Genomic DNA, 13,519 nt, shown 5'->3' on the forward strand with positions numbered 1-13,519 from the left:
TTTGTTTTGTTTTTTGTGTTTTGTGTTTTTTTTTTGGTAACTATAAGAAGCATTAATACAAATACAACATATGCATATACACATTTCAAGCGTGTAAATGTCCCAGCTAATACAATTTAAAATTGGGTTTCCAGCAGCAGCAGTAGCAGCAATGCAACAGTTATCATTATCGTTATCCTTATCGGCAGCCAAGGTCCCGGGTCTCAGGTTCCAGGTTCTAGGTTCCAGGTTTCAAGTTCCAGGTTCCATGTTCAATGCTTGCCACGCGGCAGTCTTATGGGTATGTGCGGATATCATGTATCCGCCATGGGGTCCTCTCTATTGTTGATGCCGGCTAATGGCAGCTGCTTTATCGTAATGACGTCCTTTGGCTTTTGATGCAACAATTGTTGCTCTTTATCCGGTTCCGCTTCCCTTTCCGACTCGGTCTCCTCCTCATTTTGCTCTTGTTGCTCATGTTGCTCATGTTGTTCATGTTGCCCATGCTCTTGTTGCTGCTGCTGTTGCAGATGTTGCTGCTGCTGATGTGCATGTTGCCGCTGTCTGCTGTGTTGTTCTGGTATAATTTTATTGATTGTGTACTTATTATTGCTGTTATCCTTATTGTTGCTATTGTTGATGATGGTGTTGAAGTTGTCATCCTCGCTGGACATGTGCAGCACTTGCTTGGCCTTACTCTCCCACAGCATTCGATTGGCCTTTAGCTGCAAGTAGATACAAAACCGAAAAGCGTATTCAAATTAATCCACTCATAATGGACGCACTTATGCGTATATAAACAAATGTGTATGCCTGCTCCCAAAGCCCTCAAAACCGTGTATATCCCATGCAATTGCAGCTGCTGCTGATGGCTGCCTCATTACGGCCGATGTTGCTGCTGCAACCGCCGCACTATAAACCATGCACCATACACCATACACTATACACCATAGGCAAACATCTGCCCGTTTCGCTGGCAAAATGTTAAAACATCGTTTGAGTGGCAGTCAAAGCGAAAACTTTGAGCACAACAAATTGTTGTTCAACTTTGCAATGTCGCAGTGTGCAAATTAAAGCGCAAAAAGTTGCAAGATAAAGAGTACCGAAAATTCATTGGCTAAATTTTATTTTGGTCTTTTTTTATGCACCCTCTAAATGGGTGTAGTACTAATGAACTTTTTTATTTAGTTATTATGATCTAAAATGAAAAAGCTTTTTTGTTTTTAGTTACTAACTTATCAAAAACTTTGCCCTTATTTAGGGCAATAAATGTAATTAAATGTAATTATTTATTGTTTTACATTTTTTAAAATCATATATAAGTTGAATAGTTGAAAATGTTGAAAATTCTTTAAAAACTTCTTTAAAATGTATTTTAAATATTTCTTTTCGAAAACTAGTTTTCACTTTTTTTGCACATGGGTTTATCTTTAAACATTTTTCCACACACTCTTATAGTTTTTTTCCATTTCCTCCCACAAACAAAATTCAAATTCGTTCAATTCCTCCATTCCTTTGTTTGTTAAATATTTTAGATTTCCATTTGATTTCTGTTTATCTTTCGCTAACGAACCCGCAGAAAAGCTCTTGTTTTTACAGAGCAAACGTAATTTCCACAACATTCTCCTTCTTTGTGCGGTTTTCCGTTCAACTCCCTCAATATTTTCCTTTTCGCCTTCGTTTTTTCCCGCTGCCTCAGGGTATTAACGTCTCGTTATTTGATTTTAATTTTCCCACTGCAACTGGAGTTCGCTTTTTAATTTTTGCATAAATATTAAATATGCAAATATGTTTAAAATATTTAATGTTCCCAGACACCTCTGCCCGATAAGCGGAAATGGGGGGTGCGTTGCGTTGCGGCGCAGAGCCGTCAATTAATTAAAATATTTGCCATTAACATAAATTAAGGAATATAATGAAATTGGCGGACTTTCAATTGATATTAATTGCGTGGCACGTTGCGTAGCTGGGATACCGTGAGGAATGGAATAACTGACCGGTGTGCCGTGTGGCATCAGGACATCAGGACATCAGGAAAAAGGGTTTGGAAATGGCAGCAGTGGCTGGGTTGGCATGGCATCGGATGCCTGTCAAGCTGGCGGGGATTGCGAAAGTTGACTTAACTTTGTCCGGCTCCGGTGGCCATTTCGCCCCCACGTTCCACCATCCTCTATCTGCCGGTGGCATGCATGTATAAATTGCCACTTATGCCATCATGCCCCGGCCACGTCCCCTCCGCAACTGCCGCCCACCGTGGGGCAGCCGTGCGGAAACATTGCAATTGCAACTGTCAAACAGAAAGTGTCCCTGTGACAGGCCAATAAAAACGCACAAAAATCGGGGACTTCATCGAAAACCAAAAAAAAACCACTGGCAACGTCAAAAAATAGGCCAACAAAGATGCAGTGAGTCGAGTGAAAATTTTCATTTTTCAACAATGTCTCTTTAATTTATGGGGCACTTTATATTATATGATAAAAAAAACCAAAATAAAGCAAACGAGCACAAAAATGCCATTAAATCGAGTGTAAAATAGTCATGATAATAGCTTAAAAAAATGTAAAAATAACAAAAACTAATTTTTTGATTAATGCAATTATATTACTATGACAGCTTTTGAAATTATTAACATAGCCTAAGGTTTGTGTAATAACTTAAAAAAAATCTTTGTGGGAAAAGAAAGACTTCAACCTAAAAAAAATATATATAAACTTACTCATAAGGCAACATAACTTAAATGTGTTGATGCCAATTGTTCACCATTGAATGTGTTGATACAAATAAATTAATTCGAAAGACACCCTAAAATCGTTCAAAAATATTTATTTGAATTTACTGTTTAAGTTAATTAAGATGCTAGTTGGATTTTCATTACTTGAAACAATTGCCAATTTAATTTATGAAAACCGTCTTAAGCCGAGCTCAAGGTTAGAAAAAAATGGGAATGCAGTTAAGAGTAAATGTTTAGGCGAAAAAATGGCAGACGGTGCAAAAAGCGAATTGCTGCCCACTTAATTTTTTATAGGATTCCCACTCGCAGTGGCAATTTTAATTTAGGAGACACTCCTTAAGCCGGGCGCCAAAACAAACAAATACGCGCAGTGTGCAGCGTGCAGCGTGCTGAGTAAAAAAGGAGAACAAATCAGCGCAGAGATAACTCAACTTGAGTTAACTCAACGCCACTCGAGTCGAGTGGTGCGGAGTAACGCGGAGTGGACTAATTAATTAGCAGCTAATTTAACGCGTCGCTGCGCCGGACATAACTCAGCAGGATGCACTTGCAAACAGAGACAGCAGCTGCTGACGGCAACCAAAAAAAAAAAAAAAATAACGAAACGGGGGCACACGGGGGGACACGGGATGAAAGTTCAGTGAAACTGGCCAAGCAAACCGAAAATTTCAATTAAACGCTAGTTGAAAATTCTGTTGGCTATCTAGCCAACGGCGAAAGCTGTTGGCCCAATAATAATCAGTGACTCAAAAGGAAGTAATCAGGCAAACGCTTCTTATCCTTTGCTCACATTATGAATACTAATTATATTCCATTCTCTGTTCAAAGCCAAAAGGCAAGAGGCAAGCAAGGCGTGAATATAAATTAAATTTTAATTAATTACTTAGCAATTCGAAAAGTTTAGTAACTATAGGTGGACTTCTTAAACAAGTTTTGTCGGCAAAAAAGTAAAAACAAAGGTAATGATTAGGAAATACAATGTCATAATGCATTTGATTTTTACAAAGAAAACGAAAAAACTTTAATAATAGTTTTCATCAATGTGTTATTCTTTAAAGAAACTAAAAAATTACATCTTTTTATTCATCAATTATTAATATACAGAAAAAGAAACACAACTTCAATTAATTCTTCTTGTATGTGTTATTTTTTTCACACGCGAAAAATTGTAATAAATGATGAAAGAGTAAAAAAAACTTGTATTTATATTTAGATATCAGTACAACTGTTTGAAAAAACCACCAATGAATTTAAAAATAAACATGATTTAATGCTTAAGAAAACAATAAAAACCATTGAATGCTTAAATATCTCAGCAGGAATACAAGCCAAACAATACAAATTATTTCATCGAACATATTTCATTTTTTATAAAAACTGTTGTTGAAAACTATAATTTCCTCTGGGAACAGAATAAATAAATAACTTTTTTAAAACCCTTGATAGGACAAAAGCAATAAAAGAATGCCAAATTTAATAGAAAAAAAAATACGTGAAAAAAGTTTCGATTGGTTAAATAATTTAGCGGGAACCGCTAAGTAAATAATGAAATTAAATTGTTTTTCCGATAGCTCGCGTTTTTGTGACATGAAAAAACTGGAATTCTTTTTGGTCTGGTCCTCGATAGACTGCTACATTTCGATTAAATTCATATTTACCAATATATTTCAGTAGTGTCAAACATAAAAAACCCGTACAAGCTACATATAGTTATTGTATATTTTTTTTTGTTTGCGCACAATGTGCACACCATCGTCAATAGATGGCGCCACCAAATGGCCAACGAATCCCCATCATCATCGTGATCAATGATATTTCTTTAAGTTTCATCGCTTTGTAACCCCAACCCATATATCCCATATACCTATATGAATCAAAGTAGCTGGAAAAGGAAAAATACAAAAAAGGCAAAAAGAACTGAAATAAAGGAAAATCGCTGGGTGCAACCAACAAACGAGAAGGCAAAGTGCAAAACACAAAACAAACAGGCAAAACACGAAACACAAATCGCACATACAAAACGAAATCGAGTAGAAGGATAGAAAAAACTTGCACAATGTGTGATGTAAGTGGGTGGGATTTGGACGGTTGTGATACCAGGATATATGGGAGGGGGTGGGGGGAAAGTGCAGTCAAGTGCAAAATATGCCAATGACACAGGCAACTGGAACGGCCCAGAGCCAAAGGAAAAGGTGAAAGATAACAAGAGCCTGGCGAAATGACAAACAACAAACAACAAAAACAAAGGATTTCGGTGGGTGGTGATGTTTTGGGGGGAAGTGCAATTGCCTGTGTCTGACAGTGATTCCAATGAGACCTAACTCTGCAGAAGTGTGTCCTTTTCTAAGGTCCTTAAAGAAGGAAAGCTCTTGACAAATTGATTCGTAGTCAGTTATGCAAATTATCACAAAAATGTTACCTAGACTCGTTTTAATTTCCATTTGTGGCACGAATTCAAACACATAAAAATGTATTTGAACAATTCGAACTAAAAGTGAAAAGGGAATATTTATATTTACCTATAAAAATACTTTTATTTATATGTTATAAATATTGTATAAGACATTTATTTATATGTTATCAATAATGTATAGTAAAACTTTATTTCACAATGGGAATAAATAGGCAAAAAGTTGATTGTAATACAGACATAAATGAACTACTTTATTTGCAATGAACAAAGAAATAAATGTATAATCTTCTACTTGCATTGTATGAAAAAATTAAAATAGGAAGAAACTACTGCAAAATACTGTAAATTTACATGCAAATCAGACTACTGGCTGTTAAGAAAACTATTATTATTATTTTAACTGGGATGTGAGGGCATCACTGGTTGGTGTTGGAGGATGGGATGGGGATGCGGATGGGATGGTGATAAAGTGGTAGCATGGAGTGGAGTGACTGATTCGGAGTGTTTTGTGTTTGTTTTGCATTCGGAAACCGACTGGTTGCACCTTACCTTCGACGTGTTGTCCTGCACCCATGCATCGGGCTTACCATAGTCCGGCGGATTCGCATACGGATCGTAGCCGAGCACGGACAGCATGGGCGCTATGTCGGCCATGTCGCGCACCACGTCGTCGGGTATCTGGCCCACCCACTTGGACATCGCCTCCAGGTTCACCGGCTTGATCACCTGGTCCGACGACCGTTCCACCCTGCGAATTAGTTAGATATTTGGTTGAAAATCCATCAAAATGGCCATTTGATTACGACTTACTTGGACAGCGGCACGCCATTGGGCTTGTTGATGAACTCCTCGTGGTGCAGCACCGCATCGTTCCATGGCACGTCCAGGAATTTCAGGATCTTGCGCATCCACTCCTCCGGATGCAGGACCAGCTGTTCATAGTAGACCTTATAAACGAAACAGTAAATAAGTGCGGTCAATAAGGGTTTAAACAGGACCTAAACTCAGGTCCAAGAACTGTTCCTATCCAAAACAGTCAATCATAAAAAAATAATATGAAATAAGTTTAAAAGTATTTTTAAATTCTTTAAACTGAGTCCTTTCAACTTGAAGTAAGCTTCCTTTTTTGTATATAAAACATGATGGAGAATTCAAAACTAATTGAAAATAAGTTTAAGTGTTTAACTTTAAGATAGCTTCTTCCAATTAAAAAACAAACTTTTTTAAAAAATTGCACCCTCATGTTTTTAGTAAAGAATTTTGGTTTCTAAGACTTTAAAAGGATCATTTTTGGTTTTAGCTATAAGCTATACCCTTCTAAAGCTAAGTTAAAGACATGAAATTAGCTGCCTTTTTTCTGTATCCCTTTTTGGTTTTAGCTATAAAGAAGTTTAACTATCCTTGGCTATCCTGGCCAATGCAATATTATTTAAATATTAAACTTAAATCCCCAAGATCATGGTTTTAAATGGCCTAAAACTATTTAACACTTTTTGAAACTTTAAAGTAAGCTTCTTTTAATTTTATACACACTTTCCGATGGCTAGTACTTTTAAGAGCAGCCATCAATGGAATTTAGAAGTCATTTCGCTTAATTTCCTGTGCCAGTCTGCAGCAGCCCGACCAAGTTAATCATCATTGATTGAGTTGGGGGTGAGCGAGCAGGTGTGTGTTTGGGTGGCTGTGTGGATGGGCCAGGGTGGACGAGGACTCCCAGGACTCCCAGAACTCACCATCATACAGCGGTCCTTGCCAATGTCCCGGCACTGCTCGTGCATCACCTCGATGGCGTGGTTCCACTTCTGCATGCACTGGCGGTAGCTGCTCAAATCGAAGCCGGTGATTGTCACCTTGCGCGATATAATCGAATGAACTGTCGCCCGGCCGTCGCGCACCATGAATAGGAATTTCGCCTGTAACGACCAGAAAACAGGCGGGTAAGCGAAGTTCACGGCGAAAAATATTGTCAACACTTATATTTGGGAACTTAAAATATTACAATTATTAATTGTATAACTATATTTGTAATATGATTTATGTTTTTTTTTGTTTTTTGGCCTAAACCTATAATATCACAGAAATCAATGTTTTTAATTGGATAAAAATTCTTTAGAGAATCAATAGTGTCAGGGATTTAATGTTAATTATACTATAAAATTAAAACGATTTTGTTATTTTGAATATACTTTGCATCAAATAATCTTTCTAAAGTTAAATATAAATATTGTCAAATTTTAGATTGGTTTTATAGCTAATGTACTCCATTTAAGTATGTTTTCTAATATTGTTTATCATTCCAAAGTTTTATTAATTTTTCTTTTTCATTGTTAAGTTACCTTTTTACTTTTTATTTGTTTGTTTTTTAAGAGCTTTTCAAAATGGAAGTAATAATTTTATTTCGATACGTTTTTATGTAATTTAACAGATATTTCATGTCAATGCAATGGTGATTTTAAATCCCTAGAGCTGAAAAATGTTATTATTTTTTTATGGCGCATAAAAACGTGCGGATATTTCCTTAACAAGAGATTTCTGCGATATGCATTTACATCAGATATGGTAAATGAAAACGGCGTTTCGTAACTGATATTGTTATGCTTTTTGTGCTCTGAGTGCGCTGGACTGGATGATATGGTGGGAAGTATATAATAGGAATGGGTAAATTGTATCGCTGCGGGTGCGCTTACGTTCGGAAATAGCTCGATGACATAGGAGCCCATTTTTAGCGTCAACGGATCCTTGTTGCATAAACGCGGCGCCGGTTCGCCGTGCTTGGCGATGATTTCCAGACAAAACTGCGCGATGGCACTGTTCATGACCTCTTTGGTGATGCCGGCCTCCTGCAGGCGGAGCGACTCCTTCTCGGACTTTAGCCAGTGCGAGCGCAGTTGCAGGATGCGCGGAATGACGCGTGTTTCCTGCCCGCAGCTGCAAGGATCCCAAAAAATACAAAATACGGATATACTGATGAGAATACACAAAGCGGCGGGTTTGTGGGCACCGGGCAGCGGGGCAGCTTCTATTCACGTGATTAGGGTGCACCCAACTTGGATTGCACAATTTACCTTTTTGGGAGTTCAAAATCACTTGTTTCGATAACGGAAATAGTAAAACACGCTTTGGTGTTTTACTAACTCGAAATTAAATATAATTTGTCTTGAAAGTCCCTTAATTTAATTCATATTTGATAATACATTTTACCTCCTCGGACTTTTAAATCATAGTTTTTCGTAAACGTGAAACGCATCACATATTTTTTCAACAAAATAATAAACTATATTTTAAAAACTATTTAATTTGAGAAATACCAGATACGCGGAACTCATTTTCATTTAATTACAATTTTATAAAAATTCAAAATAACATTTATGCCTCGGTGTTATTAAATAATTGGTTTTTGTTTTTAAGCTTTTTGTTAAATATAATTAATTAAAGATAGGCTTAATTAAATAATTGTTTTTTTTTTTAAACCCGTTTCAAAATGACTATATATATTGTTTAAAAAGTTTAATTTAGTTGTATTTTGAGTTCCAAGAAATTAAACTATTTTTATTTGAATATATAAAACTTGTGACTGGCAATTTAAGGGTTAAATAAGTAACATTTTGTACAGATTGGATATTTATTTTGCGAGGATATATATTGTAAACACATTAAATTGTTTTATATAGTTTTTGTGTTTTTAGCCATTAAATGCTTGCCAAGTTTTTTAAACCAAAGCCTTTCATTTGAAGAAGGAAAATGTGAACACTAGGACACTGGTAACCTCACCCTTTAAAGTCCAAGGTTCGGCATTAAAGCTAACAAGGGGCACCCCAACATCCCGGTTCGGTATCACCGGGCAACCGGGCAACATGTGATGGGGGCTTCGGCTCCATCCTCTTTCATGTACCTTCTCCTAGCGCAATCGACAAAACGAAATGGGATGCCATCCGCTGTGAGCTCTTTGGCTTTTCCTCCAGTGGAAGCGGAGCCCCCGTCGCGAATCCATGTCTGGTGCATAGCTCTCATTCGAGTTCCTCACCTAACCCAACCCAATGCACTCCGATTTTTCCTTTGGCTGCAGGACTGCAGAAACCACTGAACTATGAAGGGCTTCAAACGACTCGTTTCCCGTTGCCTTACTAGAATTTTCCGCCGGCAGCGCACCGTAATCAAGTTCAGAGCACACACAAAAAATGACTGCCTGATTGCGTAAATTATCATAAATATCCCACACTGCAGTGCAAAGCGAACGGCAATGGAAAAATAAAACACCAAAACCAAAACCCGAACCCGAACTCGAACTCGAATCCATGACCCTAGAGGAAAGTAATCAAAGTCGATCAAAGCCTTGTTTATTCAACTACTTTTTTGGGCCAATTAAAAATGGCTTTGGGTCAGCAACCAAAGTTTGATTTGAGTTTATCTTTTTGCTTTAGAAAAAGTACTTCAAACAAAAAAACCAAGAGAAAATATACAAAGTACTGGTTTTACTACAATAATAATCATAATTAAATAATTTACTACCAATTATAATGTCTGCAAAGCGTAAGTTAAATTTACCCCACATAAAATTTAGACATGCTTTTAGTCTGCTTATCATAATTAACAAATAAATAGATTGTATTAAAGGATAGATAATTAAATTAGGGCGTACATTATTTGAACAGACTTTAGGGTAGTAATCAAAGTTGATTTATAGTTTACCGACTAATTAGCTCACATTGAACAACTTTAGTTTTTACTTCTTGTCTACTAGTAATTAACTTTTTAATGTTTTAAATAGTCTGTACCATTGTTATTATCAATTAGTTAGTTAGCTTGCTTATCTGCTATTGGTATTAGCAACCTTTTCTTTTTTAATTAAACATACATAAACTAACATTTGTTTATACCAGAACGGTTTATATGAAAGAAGAAAAATGGTACAAATAATTTGATGTATTAGTTATTTCTTACTTTAAAATAATATTGTGTCCTAGATAAAAACTTTAAATTGAATATTATTTTTATTTTCTAAACATCCCAGTCTTTAACATTATCAGTAAGTATTGAGGTCACCTAATGTACAAAATTATAGTAAATATGTCCTCTAACGAATCAAACAACTTTCTACTTACAACAGAAATTTAAACTAATGTAAAAAACTAGTTATAATTACTAATTTATGCCATAGCTAATATAAATGCATAACATTTGTTATCGCCTGTCTTGAAAAGAAATGTTTTAAAAATATGTTATTAAAAAAAAGTCATTTAAACCCGAAATTTAATGGCCCAACAACATGGAGCCACCTATTTGCACCACCTAAATCGGGGTCACAACTTTATCTGGCCCCAACCAATTACATTTGTTCGCACCTCGACATGAGAGCCCTCCATCTCGGCGAGGAACCCACGATCCCTGTCCCTCTGTCGCTGTCCCGATCCCGATCCCGATCCCACTCCCTTTCCGGCCATGCAAATCCCACAAAATTGTTTCGGGTCTCACCCAGACTCAATTAGTTGATGCCAAGTCCAAATGCTAAATGGTACAAATGCTAAAGCAGATTTAATCTGCAAACCAGAAGGGAGCAGTGTGGATACGAGCGAACGAACGAGGGTGACCTACTCCACATCCACATACGCTTAGGAAAGTTTTACACTTTGCACCACCGCCGTCCTGCAAAAGGCGAACAAAGGACGAGGACCTATTCTGTAACTAAAATCCGTGAGATTCTTGAGGGAAAGGGAAGTCGGTTTTTAAATAGCGGAAATTGCGCTGTGCAGCCATCAGAAAAAGCGACCCTGCCAGCCAGGCAGTCAGGCAGCCTGTTGACAGGATCCAGGATTCGGGATTCAGGATTCAGGATTCAGGATACAGGACGGAGGATAGGCCACGGATGCGATGCGATGGCACAGGATGGAGCGAAATGGTCTGGAAATGGGGCCGGCAGAAAGGCAAATTGTTAATAAAATAAGGGGCTAAAAAAAAAAACTCCTTTTTGGGTGCGATGCGGTCCCTGGCCATTTCTCATTTTCAGATTGCGCAAATTTTGTGGCTAATTACTCATGCGTAAGGGAAACTTAAGAAGTTTTAATATATGGGGCACACAGCAGCCAGAAGGTAAAAAGGCAGCGAGATAAAGCCCACACCAGAAACAGATACGCAAATGGAGGACCAGCCGTAAAAAAATATTAAAATTGCCAAAGGGCGAAACGGAATATATCGAATTGGGTAGCTGCTATCTGTGGGAGGTGGCAGATTGAAACTGGGGAGCTGGGAATGGGAATGGGAATGGGGTACTGAGACTGGGACCCACAGCAGCCAACCAAAAATGTATATATTAAAATTTACAACATTTTCCCCATAGAGCGGAGTGGAAATACACTTTATGGCTGGGCAAAAAGCAGCAGCTGAAAAGGTCCTCCGAACGGAAGAGGAAATTATTTGAAATTGGAATGTTTTTTTAAGGCAGGGCAAATGTTTGATTATACTCAAAGGAAGTGTGAATATTGGTTGGCAGATTTTTGGCTCAAAGGATTTTCTAAAAAAAAAATATGGTAAACATACTGTTGGTATGCAAACATTTAATTTTCTAGCTGGATAATCCTCAATGAAGTTGGAAGGCAACAGTTAATAAAATAAAATTTTATATAACCGGATAATTGTGGTTTTTAATTCAGACAGACTGTCGAGAGATAAAACTGCATTTAAAGCAGTGTTTAAATCCAAGCTTTGGCAACAATTTATTACAACAATGCATTTAAAGCCATTGAAGTGGCATTTAAAATAAAAACTTTTTGGACATATTTTCAAAGTTCCCAAGAATTGATTAAAACATTCGAATGTAATGAGCCAGAAATAAAACAAAGAAAATTGGCAACTATTGTTGTTTCGTTTGAAACACAAGCTTTTGGGATTATTGATACAATAATAAAAAACTAATAGCAAATATACTCAAAGGAAATGCAGTTTTTCCCCACAAACTGCTCTTCGTATTCGTAGAAAAGGAAAAATTTCTTCTAAAATAAGGCAGGCAATTCCATGGAATAAATTTTTCTTGGAAAATCATGTCTCTTACCTAAGTAATTATTTTTCATTCATGTAGTTACATTCCGCATTTAGAGTGTGTGGAAAGAGAATACTTATATGAATTAAGCCAAAAACCTTAAGGCTTCACATATAACCAAAAAAAAAAATGTTTTAGTTAAAAGGATATGTGATATCCACCTGAGTTCTCAAGAACTCGAAGCAAGGAAGAGGACCACTCCCACGCAAAGTGGCAAAAGAGAAACTTTAAATTGGATTTCCTTCGTGCAAAATGAAATGTTAATTGAATTGACAGCAATGATTTCGAGCTTTTCAATAATATGGCGACACGGGTATCCTTTTAAATGGAATGCAACGATTGAAGCATGGCGAAATTATAGAATTTAAGATTTATTCGGGGATAATGGGAAATGTGTGTTTTATTTACTAATCGGTTAAATTTTTTTAAGTAGCTCATTTTGAATCTTCAATGACATAAAGTTATTTTAGCTATGACATTGGAAAGCTATTACATTTTAAAGAAGTGTACTTAAAGGAGATAATATTTATTCAAAGAAAAAAAGTTAACTATATTTAGAGTTCAAACGTTGTTTTAAATTAATAAATTTAATTTTAAAAGTTTTAAAAATGTACATTCAAGATACATATCAATTGTACTTTTCAATAAATACTTTAATCAATTAATTTGAAATAACTTCAGTTTTGTTTTATAAATATTATTCCATAATTTTAGGCATCTTGACACCCGCAAGATATGGCTATACAACCCTTCCTGTGCTCAGTGTCAAACCAATAAATTCCGGTAGAGGAAGGGCAGGTGGAAGTGGAGCATTCCGCCCCCAGACCACGCATTGTGGCAAACAATCAAATCGAACAGTGACTGGGTAATGGGAAAGGGTATTATCCGTTATCCGGTTACAGGGGGAGGGGGAAGGGGGCATAACCAGGATCGCTGGTCCCAGGAACCAGGACCCAGGACCCAGAAGCCGGGAACCAGGAACAAGGAGCCAGGACCAGGGGTTTCCGGGCAGGAGCAGGTGCAGGAGCAGGTGCAGGAGCAGAAGCAGGACTTACCGCACATCGGGATGGGCATCCAGCATGGCGCGCATCAAAGTCGTCCCAGATCTGGGCACGCCGCCTATGAATATTAATGGCATCTCACGGTTGTATGAATAAACGCGTTGATTGTCATCTGTGAGGTATTTCTGAACGTGTCCGTATTCCAAAACCGTAACCGTAGCCGTGTCCGTGTCCGGGGTTTCGCATCCGTATCCGCATCCGCGACGGCAATGTAGGTGGAGACAAAAAAAATGAAATTAGAGAAAAGTTGCAGGCGCAAAATAAATGACATGGCCATGATGATGATTATTATTATGATTATG

The 13,519-nt window shown here is 37.2% G+C and overlaps 1 protein-coding gene across 2 annotated transcripts in view; it reads right to left on the reverse strand.

Annotated features, from left to right (window-relative positions):
• Window positions 1-13,519, reverse strand: part of LOC128264615 (protein-tyrosine sulfotransferase) — a 16,496-nt gene continuing 2,977 nt past the window's right edge. Inside the window, exons 2-7 of one of the 2 annotated variants that reach the window (XM_053000190.1) lie at window positions 13,212-13,342; window positions 7,811-8,051; window positions 6,857-7,036; window positions 5,934-6,070; window positions 5,673-5,871; window positions 1-704 (exon numbers count right to left, since the gene is read on the reverse strand). In XM_053000190.1, coding sequence (XP_052856150.1) covers window positions 294-704; window positions 5,673-5,871; window positions 5,934-6,070; window positions 6,857-7,036; window positions 7,811-8,051; window positions 13,212-13,342 — 1,299 coding nt within the window. In that variant the 3' untranslated portion in view covers window positions 1-293. The remainder of the gene's footprint in view (window positions 705-5,672; window positions 5,872-5,933; window positions 6,071-6,856; window positions 7,037-7,810; window positions 8,052-13,211; window positions 13,343-13,519) is intronic. The other variant, XM_053000191.1, reaches the window with a different exon arrangement.

Source organism: Drosophila gunungcola, unplaced genomic scaffold (assembly GCF_025200985.1).
Source record: "Drosophila gunungcola strain Sukarami unplaced genomic scaffold, Dgunungcola_SK_2 000075F, whole genome shotgun sequence".
NCBI classification, from domain to species: domain Eukaryota; kingdom Metazoa; phylum Arthropoda; class Insecta; order Diptera; family Drosophilidae; genus Drosophila; species Drosophila gunungcola.